Genomic DNA, 12,311 nt, shown 5'->3' on the forward strand with positions numbered 1-12,311 from the left:
TATTAATGGGTTAAATTGAAAACATGTCAAAAACGAGAAAAAAAAACGAAAAAAAAACGAAAAAAAAAACGAAAAAATCTAAACTACAATAACCTCGTTGCCTCCTAACCCCCCAGTCCCAGAATCCCCCTCCGAGTGGAAGCCCCCCAAGAAGCACTCGGCGCACCCCGCCGCCTCCGGCCACTACCCCGCGTCGGAGTCGGCCACCGGCACCACCGCCACCGCCGGCGGCGGCGGCCAGTCGTCGTCGGCGTCGGCCACCTCGGGCGAGGAGTTCGACTACAGCTCGTGGGACGCCATGTGCTACCTGGACCCCAGCAAGGCGGGCGAGGAGGACGACTTCGTGGTGGGCTTCTGGAACCCGTCGGAGGAGAACTGCGGCGCCGAGGGGCTGGGCAAGCAGGCCATCTCGTACGACCTGCACACGGAGCAGTGCATCGCCGACAAGAGCATCGCCGACTGCGTGGAGGCCCTGCTGGGCTGCTACCTGACCAGCTGTGGCGAGCGCGCCGCCCAGATGTTCCTCTGCTCCCTGGGGCTCAAGGTACTGTACGCCAGTGGTCAAGGACCCCCAAATTGACACTTATTAGCCCGCGGACCCCCCATTTGAAAAGATAAGCCAGGGACCCCAATAAGAGGAGGTTTATACGGCTTTCTAGCAGTGATTCTCAACCATTTTAATGTCAAGGACCCCCCAGTTTGACATGTATTAGGGCTACGGACCCCCATTTAATGGCATTTATACCTCTGGGACCCCAATTTATATTATAAAATCAATGTTAATTTAACTCTGAGAGTGTACAAATGGAACCAAATGGACCCGTTAGGGTCCATTTGGTTCCATTTGTACACTCTCAGAGTTACAGAACCATAAGGGTCCAGGGACCCCCTGGAACCCCCTCAAGTACCCCTGGGGGTCCCCGTACCCCACTTTGAGAACCAATGCTGTACACTACTACTACACACAGGCCCCCCCCCACCCGTGCGCCTCGACCGCAAGACCTGAGGTTCCAATTCTACAAAACGTAGAGTTTTCTGAAAATACTTATGTTTCTATGTCAGTGGTTCTCAAACTTTTTGCACGTCAAGGACCCCCAACATGATATGTATTTTGCCGCGGACCCCCCATCTCAAAATATTTTGTTCCAGGGACCCCCAGAAGCAACGATTTGAATTACAAATGTTCGCTTAAAAAATATATATATATTCATATTCTTTTATGTTTAGGCATTTATTTATGCTTTATTTCAGGTTGGTCAGAGTACAGCAGCTCATATGCATTTGGTCGCATAATGCAAATGTTGCGCCAGGGACCCCCCATAAGAGCGCGGCACTCAGTGAAATTTAGAAAACATTTTAAGAATCGCCTCAGGTCTTAATGGGTTCAAAAGTATATATCTAATAAGTAAGATTCAGTGCATAAAAATGTGCCACTGTATCTTTCATTAATCCATTGAGACCTGAAGCCGATTCTACATGTCTCCTAAATCCCAACAGTTTTCTGAAAAACGTATGTTTCTATATCAGTGGTGCTCAATCTTTTTCATGTCAAGGACCCCCAAAATGATATGTAATTGGCCGCGGACCCCCATCAAAATATTTTGTTCCAGGGACCCCCCAGATGCAAAGATTTGAGTTAAAAATGTTCGCTTTAAAAATATATATATTCAAAGATTTGCACGCATTTTCACGATTTTTCAAAAATAGCAGATCTACAAGCTCGTAGCGCGGCACTCGGTGCCGCGCTACGAGCTTGTAGATCTGCTATTTTTGAATAGCCCAAAGTGTAAAATAATGCTTTTTAGCTCAAATCTAAAAATGACACAGTTCCAGGTCTTAAAGGGTTAAAACAACAGTCATGTATTCAATATGATATTTGTTTAGCTCCACAAAGTGCTTCATGTCCTGTCCTGACTGTCATTAAACCCAGGTGTTACCGGTGGAGAGGCGGGCCCCGGCCGGCGGCCAGACGTCGGCCGCGGACCTCCGCTACGGCTGGCTGAAGATCCCGCCGCGCTGCATGCTGGACCATCCGGACGCCGAGCGCACCCTCAACCACCTCATCTCGGGCTTCGAGAACTTTGAGAGGAAGATCAACTACACCTTTCACAACAAGGCCTACCTGCTGCAGGCCTTCACCCACGCCTCCTACCATTACAACACCATTACAGGTACGTGTTCAGCTGGGGGCGTTGGGGGGGAAAAAATCCATTCATGTTTAACCCATTAACTCAATTCCTGCCAATCACGCATAAATGCGATCTATTAAATAGCGCACTTGGCCGCCAAGATCGCATAAATGCGTTCTATTGAAAATTTAAAAAAAAAATAAAAAAAAATGATTTTTTTTTTTTTTTTTTTTTCCAATTTGACCCAAAGACCAAGGAGATATGATTTTTCGAAGATTTAGACTCCCATCCACTTCCTTGTTAACTCAAAACTTAAAAATTCTGTATCTCGGCTCCTGAGTACTTTTTTAATTTCAATGAAAAATCTCTGGCAGACAACAGCAAAAAATCTGAAATAACTCTGGCAGGTGAAGTGTTAAGACCTGAGGCGATTCTTAAAAATGTTTTCTAAAAAGCATTTTTTTGAAAAAGAAATGTTTAAAAAAAAAAGTCAAGATTTTGAAAAAATAGCAGATCTACAAGCTCATAGCGCGGCACTCGCGCTATAATCAACGATTCAGAATCGATTCACAATTTCCAAAAAATGATTTATGTTGATTTTATTTATTTTTTTGCTCCTGAAAGTTACAGGAGTTCGTATGGTGTGTGTGATATGAAATGTAAGCTTACAATAATCACAGTAAACATTATCATGTCTTCAATCATATTGAGTTTTTAAATTGTTTTAATATATAAACAAATAAACATAAAAAAAAAACCTCTTACAGTCGACTAAATCTATTAGTCTGATTAACCACGTTGTTGTACAACAGTGTTGTGCAAAAAACAGCAGATCTATAAGCTCACAATGTGTCACATCGTGACACATTGTGAGCTTGCAGATCTGGTGTTTTCGCTATTTTTGAAAATCGATGTTTATATATATTTTTTTGGCGGACCCCCATCAAAATATTTTGTTCCAGGGACCCCCCAGAAGCAAAGATTTGAGTTGAAAGTGTTCGCTTTAAAAGTATATATATTCAAAGATTTTCACACATTTTCACGATTTTTCAAAAATAGCAGATCTACAAGCTCATAGCGCGGCACTCGGTGCCGCGCTATGAGCTTGTATATCTGCTATTTTTGAATAGCCCAAAGTGTAAAATAGTAAAAAAGTACTTTTTGATGTATTGTTTTTGTGATCGGGCCTATACCGACCTTTTCCCCCCCTCAATCTCACTCAGATTGTTACCAGCGGCTGGAGTTCCTCGGCGACGCAATCCTCGACTACCTCATAACGAAGCACCTTTACGAAGACCCGCGCCAGCACTCGCCCGGCGTGCTGACCGACCTGCGCTCGGCGCTGGTCAACAACACCATCTTCGCCTCGCTGGCCGTCAAGTACGACTACCACAAGTACTTCAAGGCCGTCTCGCCCGAGCTGTTCCACGTCATCGACGACTTTGTGCAATTCCAGCTGGAGAAGAACGAGATGCAAGGCATGGACTCCGAGGTGAAGTCCGTCTCTCATGGGTTCTTTTATTGTTTTAGGCATTTCTTTATGCTTTATTTCAGGTCGGTCAGAGTACAGCAGCTAATCAACAACAACACAACAACAACATTTTGAGATGGGGGTCGCAGAACCCATTGAGACCTGAAGCCGATTCTACATGTCTCCTAAATCTCAACAGTTTTCTGAAAAACTTATGTTTCTATATCAGTGGTGCTCAATCTTTTTCATGTCAAGGACCCCCAAAATGATATGAATTTGGCTGCGGACCCCCATCAAAATATTTTTTTTCCAGAGACCCCCAGAAGCAAAGATTTGAGTTAAAAATGTTCGCTTTAAAAATATATATATTCAAAGATTTGCACACATTTTCACGATTTTTCAAAAATAGCAGATCTACAAGCTCGTAGCGCGGCACTCGGTGCCGCGCTACGAGCTTGTATATCTGCTATTTTTGAATAGCCAAAGTGTGAAATAATGCTTTTTTTTAGCTCAAATCAAAAAATGACACAGTTCCAGGTCTTAATGGGTTAAACTTTTTGTATTTTTTCATAAATTAATGCCGTACTTGATCATGCTACAGAGTCACACAAAAGCATCAACATAGTAGATCCACAAGCTCGAAAACGCCACGCTAAGCGACGCATTTTGAGCTTGTAGATCTGCTACTTTTGCTGCTTTTTTCATTCGAATTCTGAAAAGTTCCAGTTTTGGAGGTTTCCCCACCCGACAGACCATGTAGGGTTCAAGTGGTTATTTGCTACCCTCTCATCCCCCCGTGTCTCAGAACTGCCCTGGTTTCAAGTGTTGGTACTAAGCCTCAAATCCTTATAGAAAGAAACATAATCTTTGCTGTTTTATTTTTCTCTCTTTTTTTTTTTTGGTAAAGTAATTATTAACATTCAAGTTCGGTTCAACCCCAAGAATGGAGGGGTTGTCAGTTTGTATGAATCTGTTTTATATTCTAGTGATTTTGGAGTATCGAAGGAACAAAAAACGCAGTTGGATTTAATTTGTCTAGAACGGTCTATCTTGGCCCAAAATCTTTGCTGATTCGGGCAGAGAGGTTATTTTATGCCTCGGGGGCGAGCGCTGGCTACAGAGAGAGAGAGAGAGAGAGAGAGGGAAAACAAGTCAAGAAAATCAACCGGACAGAAAAATGAAAAAAAGTGCTCATAAAGTGGCAGCACTCTACAACTCTGGTATTTATTCAGACCCCAAGTAATAACATTAGGTTGTAACATATAATTGAACAAGCGGTCGCGAGAATCTTAATCTCTTCAATCGGAGCGAGTTTTCATTGTGTCTGTCAGTGGAGTGATGTCGTTTTTAAAACACGGCGAGGTCTGCCGCGTTGCATACAAAACGCCAGCCCTTTTTTTTTCATTTTGCATCCGTTTTCAAAGCCCTCAAGTGTAGCCGAACACATGCCAGAACAGTTAATCGAACTATTCAATTTAATTGATTATAAAAAATAAATAATTGATGTCATTATAGGCAAAAATGTAGAAAATTGTCAGAGAAATATAAAAGGCAGTGAAAATAGCAGATCCAAATAGTAGAACCGCCAAGTTTTGCACGACACCGTTCTGCGACGAAGTTTAAAATACATTTTAAGTGGTTAATCAATGTATTTCTTTTATATGAAAACGTGCTTCTTGATTATTGAATTATCAGCATCATTGAAAAATCATTGGTAGTTGCCCCCTATGATTGTAACCTACTGTGTAATTGAACAAGCAGTCGGGAGAATCTGTAATCGGTTTGATCGGAGCGAGTTTCATTTGCATCCGTCAGTGAAGCAATGTCGTTTTTTTGAAAAACACCGACGTCTCCCATTTTGTATTCAAGAGGTCTGTTCTCAAAGCACCTCGAATAGAGGCCGAACGCGACGGCCCCCGCGTCCCCGATACACTCGAGACGCGGCGTGCGGTTTTGATGGCATAAAATCTAACCGTCCGGACCCTCTTTTGGTTTTCCTCTCCCCCTTCTCAGCTGCGGCGCTCGGAAGAAGACGAGGAGAAGGAGGAGGACATCGAGGTCCCCAAAGCCATGGGGGACATCTTCGAGTCGCTAGCCGGAGCAATTTACATGGACAGCGGGATGTCACTGGAGACCGTGTGGCAAGTGTATTATCCAATGATGAGGCCACTTATAGGTAAGGAAGATGGACCCGCTGGAAAGGGAAACCAATTTTCTTTCCCTTTTACCCCCGCTCCCCTGATTGTCTTGGCTTGTTCATGTCGGGGGGGAAACTTCAGTGATTGCACCACCGTTCTTTAACCCGTTAAGACCGGGAACGCATCTGCGTGTCATTTTTTGGGTTGATCTTTAGCTATTCACAAACAGCAGATCTACAAGCTCATAGCGCGGCACCGAGTGCAGCGCTATGAGCTTGTGCTATTTTTGAAAAACGTTTGTGCAAATCTTCGAATATATATATTTTTAATGTGAACATTTTTAACTCAAATCTTTGCTTCTGGGTGTATTCTACAAATGTCTTCTAAATCATAACAGTTTTTTGAAAAAAAAACGTATGTCGCTATAATCACTGGTTGTTGTTTTTTTTCCATGTATTTGGCCGCGGACCCCCCTCTCAAAAATATTTGAGAAAGCAAAGATTTGAGTTAAAAATGTTTGCTTTAAAAATAGACAGATTTTTACACATTTTTCAAAAAATACACACATTTTCACGATTTTTCAAAAAATAGCAGATCTACAAGCTCGTAGCGCGGCACTCGGTGCCGCGCTATGAGCTTGTAGATCTGCTATTTTTTGAATAGCCGAAGAAATCTGAGAAAATTACACATTTGCGGTTCCCGGTCGTAATGGGTTATACTTGCCCGTGATGATGACATATTACCGGGAGGAATTTGCAGAGTTGAGGTGGTATATATTATTCAGGTTTCGTTTTTCATTACCGTTGCCCTCCTCTACCCCCCCCCCTTTTACAGAAAAGTTCTCTGCGAATGTGCCCCGCTCCCCTGTCAGAGAGTTGCTGGAGATGGAACCAGAAACTGCCAAGTTCAGGTAAAAAAGGATCTTATTTTTTTTTTTATTGTTTACGTTTATGTCACTTTTCCCTGAGCCTTTTCCAATAGCCCTGCTGTTTCTCAAAGTCGTGTCAGGGAAAACCCGCCAGGCGGGTCCAAAATGGACCCCTGCTGGTCTGTAACTCTGAGAGTGTACAAATGGAACCAAATGGAACTTGTGAGGGTCCATTTGGTTCCTCGTAGTTGAATGAACACTGATGATTATTCTACAGCCTAGATTGGGTTCCCAGAGATAAAAAAAAAGTATATTTAAATTAAAAAAGGTTGAAAATCACTTATTGGTCCCTCTGTTTTCCATTCTGTATTGATTGATTGATTGATTGATTACTTAGTCAAAAAAATGTTTACAGCACGGAGGTACAGTAAAACATTTGGGCTAAAAGGAAAACACAAAAAAAGTCCTGGGGACTCGTTTCCATTGTGGTCCCATATATTCAATTCATCAACAGAGCATAGACTATTAATACCTGTCATCAGCAAATACACGTGGTTGTGTTTATCCCATTAAGACCTGGAACGCATCTGTGTCACTTTAGATTTCTTTGGCTATTCAAAAATAGCAGATCTACAAGCTCGTAGCGCGGCACTCGGTGCCGCGCTACGAGCTTGTAGATCTGCTATTTTTGAAAAATCGTGAAAAAATATTTTTTATATTTTTTTTTCAAAAAACTGTTAGGATTTAGATTTTTTTTTAGAATCGCCTCAGGTCTTATGGGTTATAGAGGAGAAAAAGATGTGATTCAGAAAAAGATTCAGATGTGGTTAACCGCGTGTTCAGAGCCGTATGAATTGACGTGTGTCCCCCCCCCACAGCCCAGCGGAGAGGACGTACGACGGCAAGGTGCGAGTGACGGTGGAGGTGGTGGGCAAGGGCAAGTTCAAAGGCGTCGGACGCAGCTACCGGATCGCCAAGTCTGCGGCGGCGCGGCGGGCCCTGCGCAGCCTCAAAGCCAATCAACCTCAGGTCCAAACCAACTGAAAAAAAAAAAAAAAAAAGCTTCTTCTCGCGCTAGCGAAAACCCCCTCCGAAAACGTTAGCGCCCTAAGCTATTGAAGCTAAAGAAAGAAAGAGAAAAGAAAGAAAGAGAAAAAAAACGCAACGCGATGCTAAGCCCTCTGTATCTTCAAGCCTTTTGAACGGCACGACGCAAGGCATTCTGGGAACACTGTGGAGACGCAACACCAGACGCAGAACTTATCCTCATAACAGATTTCACTCAATGGATGCTTTTTTTTGTTTCTTTTTCATTTTGCGCAAACACAATCTTTACTTTTCCCTTCTCTGCTTTTGTGTAATCACACGAGTGCTTTATTAACGTTTAGCAAAATGTTTTTAAAAGGACAAAAAAAAAAGGTCAGGTCGCGATGTCTGTTCTTCACTGTTTTCTTATTGTTTTTTTTTCTTTTGTTTTTTTTGTCAAACCTCTGGGCAGTGAGAGGCTTTTTAAGCTTATTGTAGTGTTAGACTGTATATAGTTCAAATCAAAAAAAGGTTGTAAATCAAAAGTTACGTTGGGAAAGACGGGAAAAAAATCGAGAAACAAAAACGCTAAACTCCTCAGCCTGTGCACTAGTGCCAGTTTTTAAAAGGCGATCGTGGCTCACAGACACCGCTGGCGTGAAAAGAAGAAAGAAACGGAAAAAAACAGACAAAAACGTGGCACTTCTGTCTGAAATCTGTCTTGAAAAAAACTAAACAAACACAAAAAAACAAGTGGTATTCTTAATCATTATTGCACTTATTCCATTAGGGTCTGTTTCTTTTTTTGAGAATTGTGTGGTCGGACTGACACCAAAATCATATACGTAGCAAAAGTATATATATATAAATAAATATAAAATGACATTTATGATGATATTCTGCGCCTTAGATGCTGAGGCCCACCCTCATATCCTACGAGTCGGATAGGAATTTTCAACATTCCCAGTTACTGTAATTAAAAGAAAATGAAAAGGAGAAAAAAAGCTATAAAAAAAACGTTTTTAACCGCACTTGAGGTTGCATGTTTGTTGTAGCTTATGTATTAACAATGACAACTGGATGGCTTATATAAACGTTATAAAATCTATCGATATATCTAGAGTGTATGTGAGAGTGCGAGCAAAGAGAGAGAGAGAGAGAGATCCTTAGTTGTTTGACATTAGTGAATATCTTTGGTTTCAGACATTTAGTTTTGTTTTTTTCTTTGAGAAACAAGAATGGCTGAATTTGACGAGTCATTCTCGAGCACTAAAATTGTCTTTCCACCGATCGAATCGTCGCATTTTGATACAACAGCAAGATCTACAGAGGGGAAGACGGTATCTCTTGTACAAATATGCTGCAGTTTTCTACAAATTGGATAACTTGTTTAGGACGCATTGAAACCTTTTTGAGATGAAAAAAAGAAGAAGAAGTCTTTAGGAACCAGGCCAATTTATTTGAGCATACTAGTGCGCGTCTCACATCCTCACCTTACCAAAGCTTATAGCAGGTGTGACACTATAAGGTTCTTGGGGATTAAGGATGCCAGCCTTTAGTTGTCCTTCATCGTTCAGTTTAGACACATTTTGCTTCTTGCCTAAATATCTTTTTTTTTCTCCCTTATTAAAAAAAATGCCCTTTTTCACTTGAATACCTCAGTTAATTGCATGCATTTTTTTTTTTTTTTTGGTGCTATGTTTTTTTTTTGTATTAAGCTTGAATTTCTCATCTTTTTTGCACTGTAACTATAATACCTCTTTATTTGACCTTTTTATTTGAGATCTGTTTTTGGTTGTGGTTGTTCCTGTTCTATCAGTCATGAGGCTGTAGAGGTGGTGGTTCTCAAACGTATGTTTTTTATTTCAAGGACCCCCTTAACTCTTAAAACGTACAAATGGAACTAAATGGACCAGTAAGTGTCCATTTGGCGTCTTTTGTCTCAGAGTTACAGACCCTGAGGGTCCCTGGACCCCACTTTGAGAACCACTGCTATTAGAGGAGAGCTGTGTTGTCGTTTTTCTTTTCTTCTTCTCTCCCCCACCCCCCACCCCCCTTCACCCCTCCCTCGCTTTGGGGGTTCTGCTTGAAGATAGGAGTGGTGGGAGGGGGGGCTGAAGTGTGTAATCTCTGCACGGTAAAAGCCACGTAAATGATGTCCTCGTCGATTTTGTAGCTATATCAACATCGTTTTCCACCAGTTTGGTAGCTATCTTCTCCAGTGTATCTGCAGCGATCGGAGGGGTCTCTTTGAAAAGCTTGTTGAGGTAATCAGATTGCACTCCCCAAGCCCAGCTTATTTTTTTGTTGATGTTCAACCTGTGAACCGCTTTTTTTTTTTTTTGTTAAAGTCGCATTCCTCCTCGCATTTGTTTATGATGATTAACCCATTAAGACCTGAGGCAACGTCTAAAAAAAAATCAAAATCGTAACAATTTTTCGGAAAAAAATATAAAAAAATATTTTTCACGATTTTTCAAAAATAGCAGATCTACAAGCTCATAGCGCGGCACTCGGTGCCGCGCTATGAGCTTGTATATCTGCTATTTTTGAATAGCCCAAAGAAATCTAAAGTGACCAGGTCTTAATGGGTTAAATGGCTACAATTCTATCCCACAGGAAACTTCTTCTCACAAACCGCAGTGTTGAATTAAACGTTTTGCTTGCGCTTTGTGTGAAGCACGGCAAGTTGAAATCTTATTGTAAATTTAAAAAAAGAAAAATCCCACATCTAGGTGCTACTACCTCAAAAAGACACTGCACTCTGCTCTTTGCCAGTCTTCTGTATTATTAATATATCAATCGATTTTACGCAAACATATTCCTGGACGAGACTGCGATTTAACAAGACATCTTGGGCAGTGACGCATACTGTAATCGTTTTTACTGTGATATCTGTACCTTGGGGAGAAGGAAAAAAAATCTTGTCTATATTGCTTGCATATAATACAAAAACACCGACAATTGTTTGCACTGAGATCACATTCCCTCAGAGTAACTTGTATCTATCTATCTGTCGTATATTTTTAACAATGGAAACTGCGGAACGTCACCAGTGCCTTTCGGACGTCTAAAGAACCCTAGTCGAGCGTATAGTAACTGCGAATGCTGTCGCCAGGACGGAGCCAGCTGACAGCCTTCTAAGCCCACGTTGTGAGTGCAGTACTAATGTCGGGTGCCATACATTTCATTCTGGCCGTCGGATGTTTAGCGAACGTCCCGTGTAAATAGCGAAACGTGAATTTAACCGCGGAAAATACCCTCGCGCTCTTAGGTAGGGCAAAAAAGGAATGTGAACTACGGCGGTAGAAAAGAAAAATTGCACCGCGTTTCGAGTGCTCGTTCGCCCGTTCGCGATCGAACCGAGTGCAATCTGTCATTATTTCTCAAGCGCGTGAAGGGTCTCGGCCGCGTGTACCTATGTGAAATCTGAGGGGCTTACGAAAATGGGAAGGAATCGGATCAATGTCAAGACGGGAGTATTGGGAGTTGCTGGACCTACAGTAGAGGCCCCCTGCCCTGCCACGACACACACACACACACACACACACACACACACACACACACACACACACACACACACACGTACATATTTTTACATTGTTGTGCATATTATCTTTTCTTTCCCCCTCACTGAACCCTACTGCCAGACATACACTTAATGTGCTGTTCTGACTAGACTCACTAGCGTTAAGTTTTTAATTTTAAGGTTTTTTTGCGAGCAGGGGGGGTGCGTGTTTTTTTTTTTTGGGGGGGGTGGGGGGGTGGTACAGGGGGCTACGTAACCACTTAAGCCCTACATACTCTGTCATATGACAAAATGGCTAAATAAGCTGAACTACAAGCCCACAATACGTCTCATCGCTTGTAGATCTGCTCTTTCTGGTGTTGAAAAATGTTGATTTTTTTGCGGGGGGATTTCTGAACGTTTTCAACAAAAACAAAAAAATACTTTTTGCCTATGCTCCAAAGTAGAGACAACCAGGGTTAAAGTGGTTAAAAGAAAACAACTAAAATAGAAAGAATGTGAAATAACTAATTCAGACGGTGCCACACACACACACACACACTTTTTGTTTGTCTGTGTCTGATGGAGGAAAAAAGACATTTTCACAAATAATCATTTAAGCCACGCGTGGCATGGATTTCCTACAACCATCAATAGTTGCTTTTTTCTCCCCCTGTTTTTTTTTTTTTGTTGTCTTGGGAGCGTTGAAGGTAGTCTCGCAATGTTTGCTGCAGACTCTTACTGGCAATTTTTTTTTTCTTTTCTTTTCCTTTTTTTTTGTACATGTAGCACAATTGAGCATTGCACTTGGGCGCCATACTTTACCTCATGTCAGAGAGTGAAAGGGAGTGAAAGATGGAGAATAAAAAAAAAGAGAAAAAAAAAAGTGTATATATGATGATAATGCCGTTTAAAAATGTTAAAGAGGACTTAACTTTGTGGGTCAGGCTTTGCTGCTGTTTCAGTTGCTGGTATTATACAATTCTATAAAAAACAAATGAAAAAGCTAAGGGGGGAGGGAGGGAGGGAGGGAGGGTACAAAATGTTTTTTTCATCTGATGAATACACTGTTAGTTAGTCTCTACAAGCGGCGGGCAGTACAATGTATGCACTTTGTGTGTATTAAGCTCGATGTATACTTTTTCGCTCGCCGAAAATAGCCGACCTACAA

The 12,311-nt window shown here is 41.8% G+C and overlaps 1 protein-coding gene across 2 annotated transcripts in view; it reads left to right on the top strand.

Moving 5' to 3' along the window:
• dicer1 (dicer 1, ribonuclease type III) overlaps positions 1 to 10,060 on the top strand; it is an 81,819-nt gene extending 71,759 nt beyond the window's left edge. For both annotated transcript variants that reach the window (XM_084045238.1, XM_084045239.1), the window contains 6 exons: positions 117 to 544; positions 1,931 to 2,171; positions 3,353 to 3,621; positions 5,614 to 5,776; positions 6,573 to 6,648; positions 7,485 to 10,060. In XM_084045238.1, coding sequence (XP_083901364.1) covers positions 117 to 544; positions 1,931 to 2,171; positions 3,353 to 3,621; positions 5,614 to 5,776; positions 6,573 to 6,648; positions 7,485 to 7,650 — 1,343 coding nt within the window. In that variant the 3' untranslated portion in view covers positions 7,651 to 10,060. The remainder of the gene's footprint in view (positions 1 to 116; positions 545 to 1,930; positions 2,172 to 3,352; positions 3,622 to 5,613; positions 5,777 to 6,572; positions 6,649 to 7,484) is intronic.
• The last annotated feature ends 2,251 nt before the right edge of the window (positions 10,061 to 12,311 follow it).

Source organism: Gymnoscopelus microlampas (genome assembly GCF_963454915.1).
Source record: "Gymnoscopelus microlampas genome assembly, chromosome: 20".
In the NCBI taxonomy this organism is placed as follows: domain Eukaryota; kingdom Metazoa; phylum Chordata; class Actinopteri; order Myctophiformes; family Myctophidae; genus Gymnoscopelus; species Gymnoscopelus microlampas.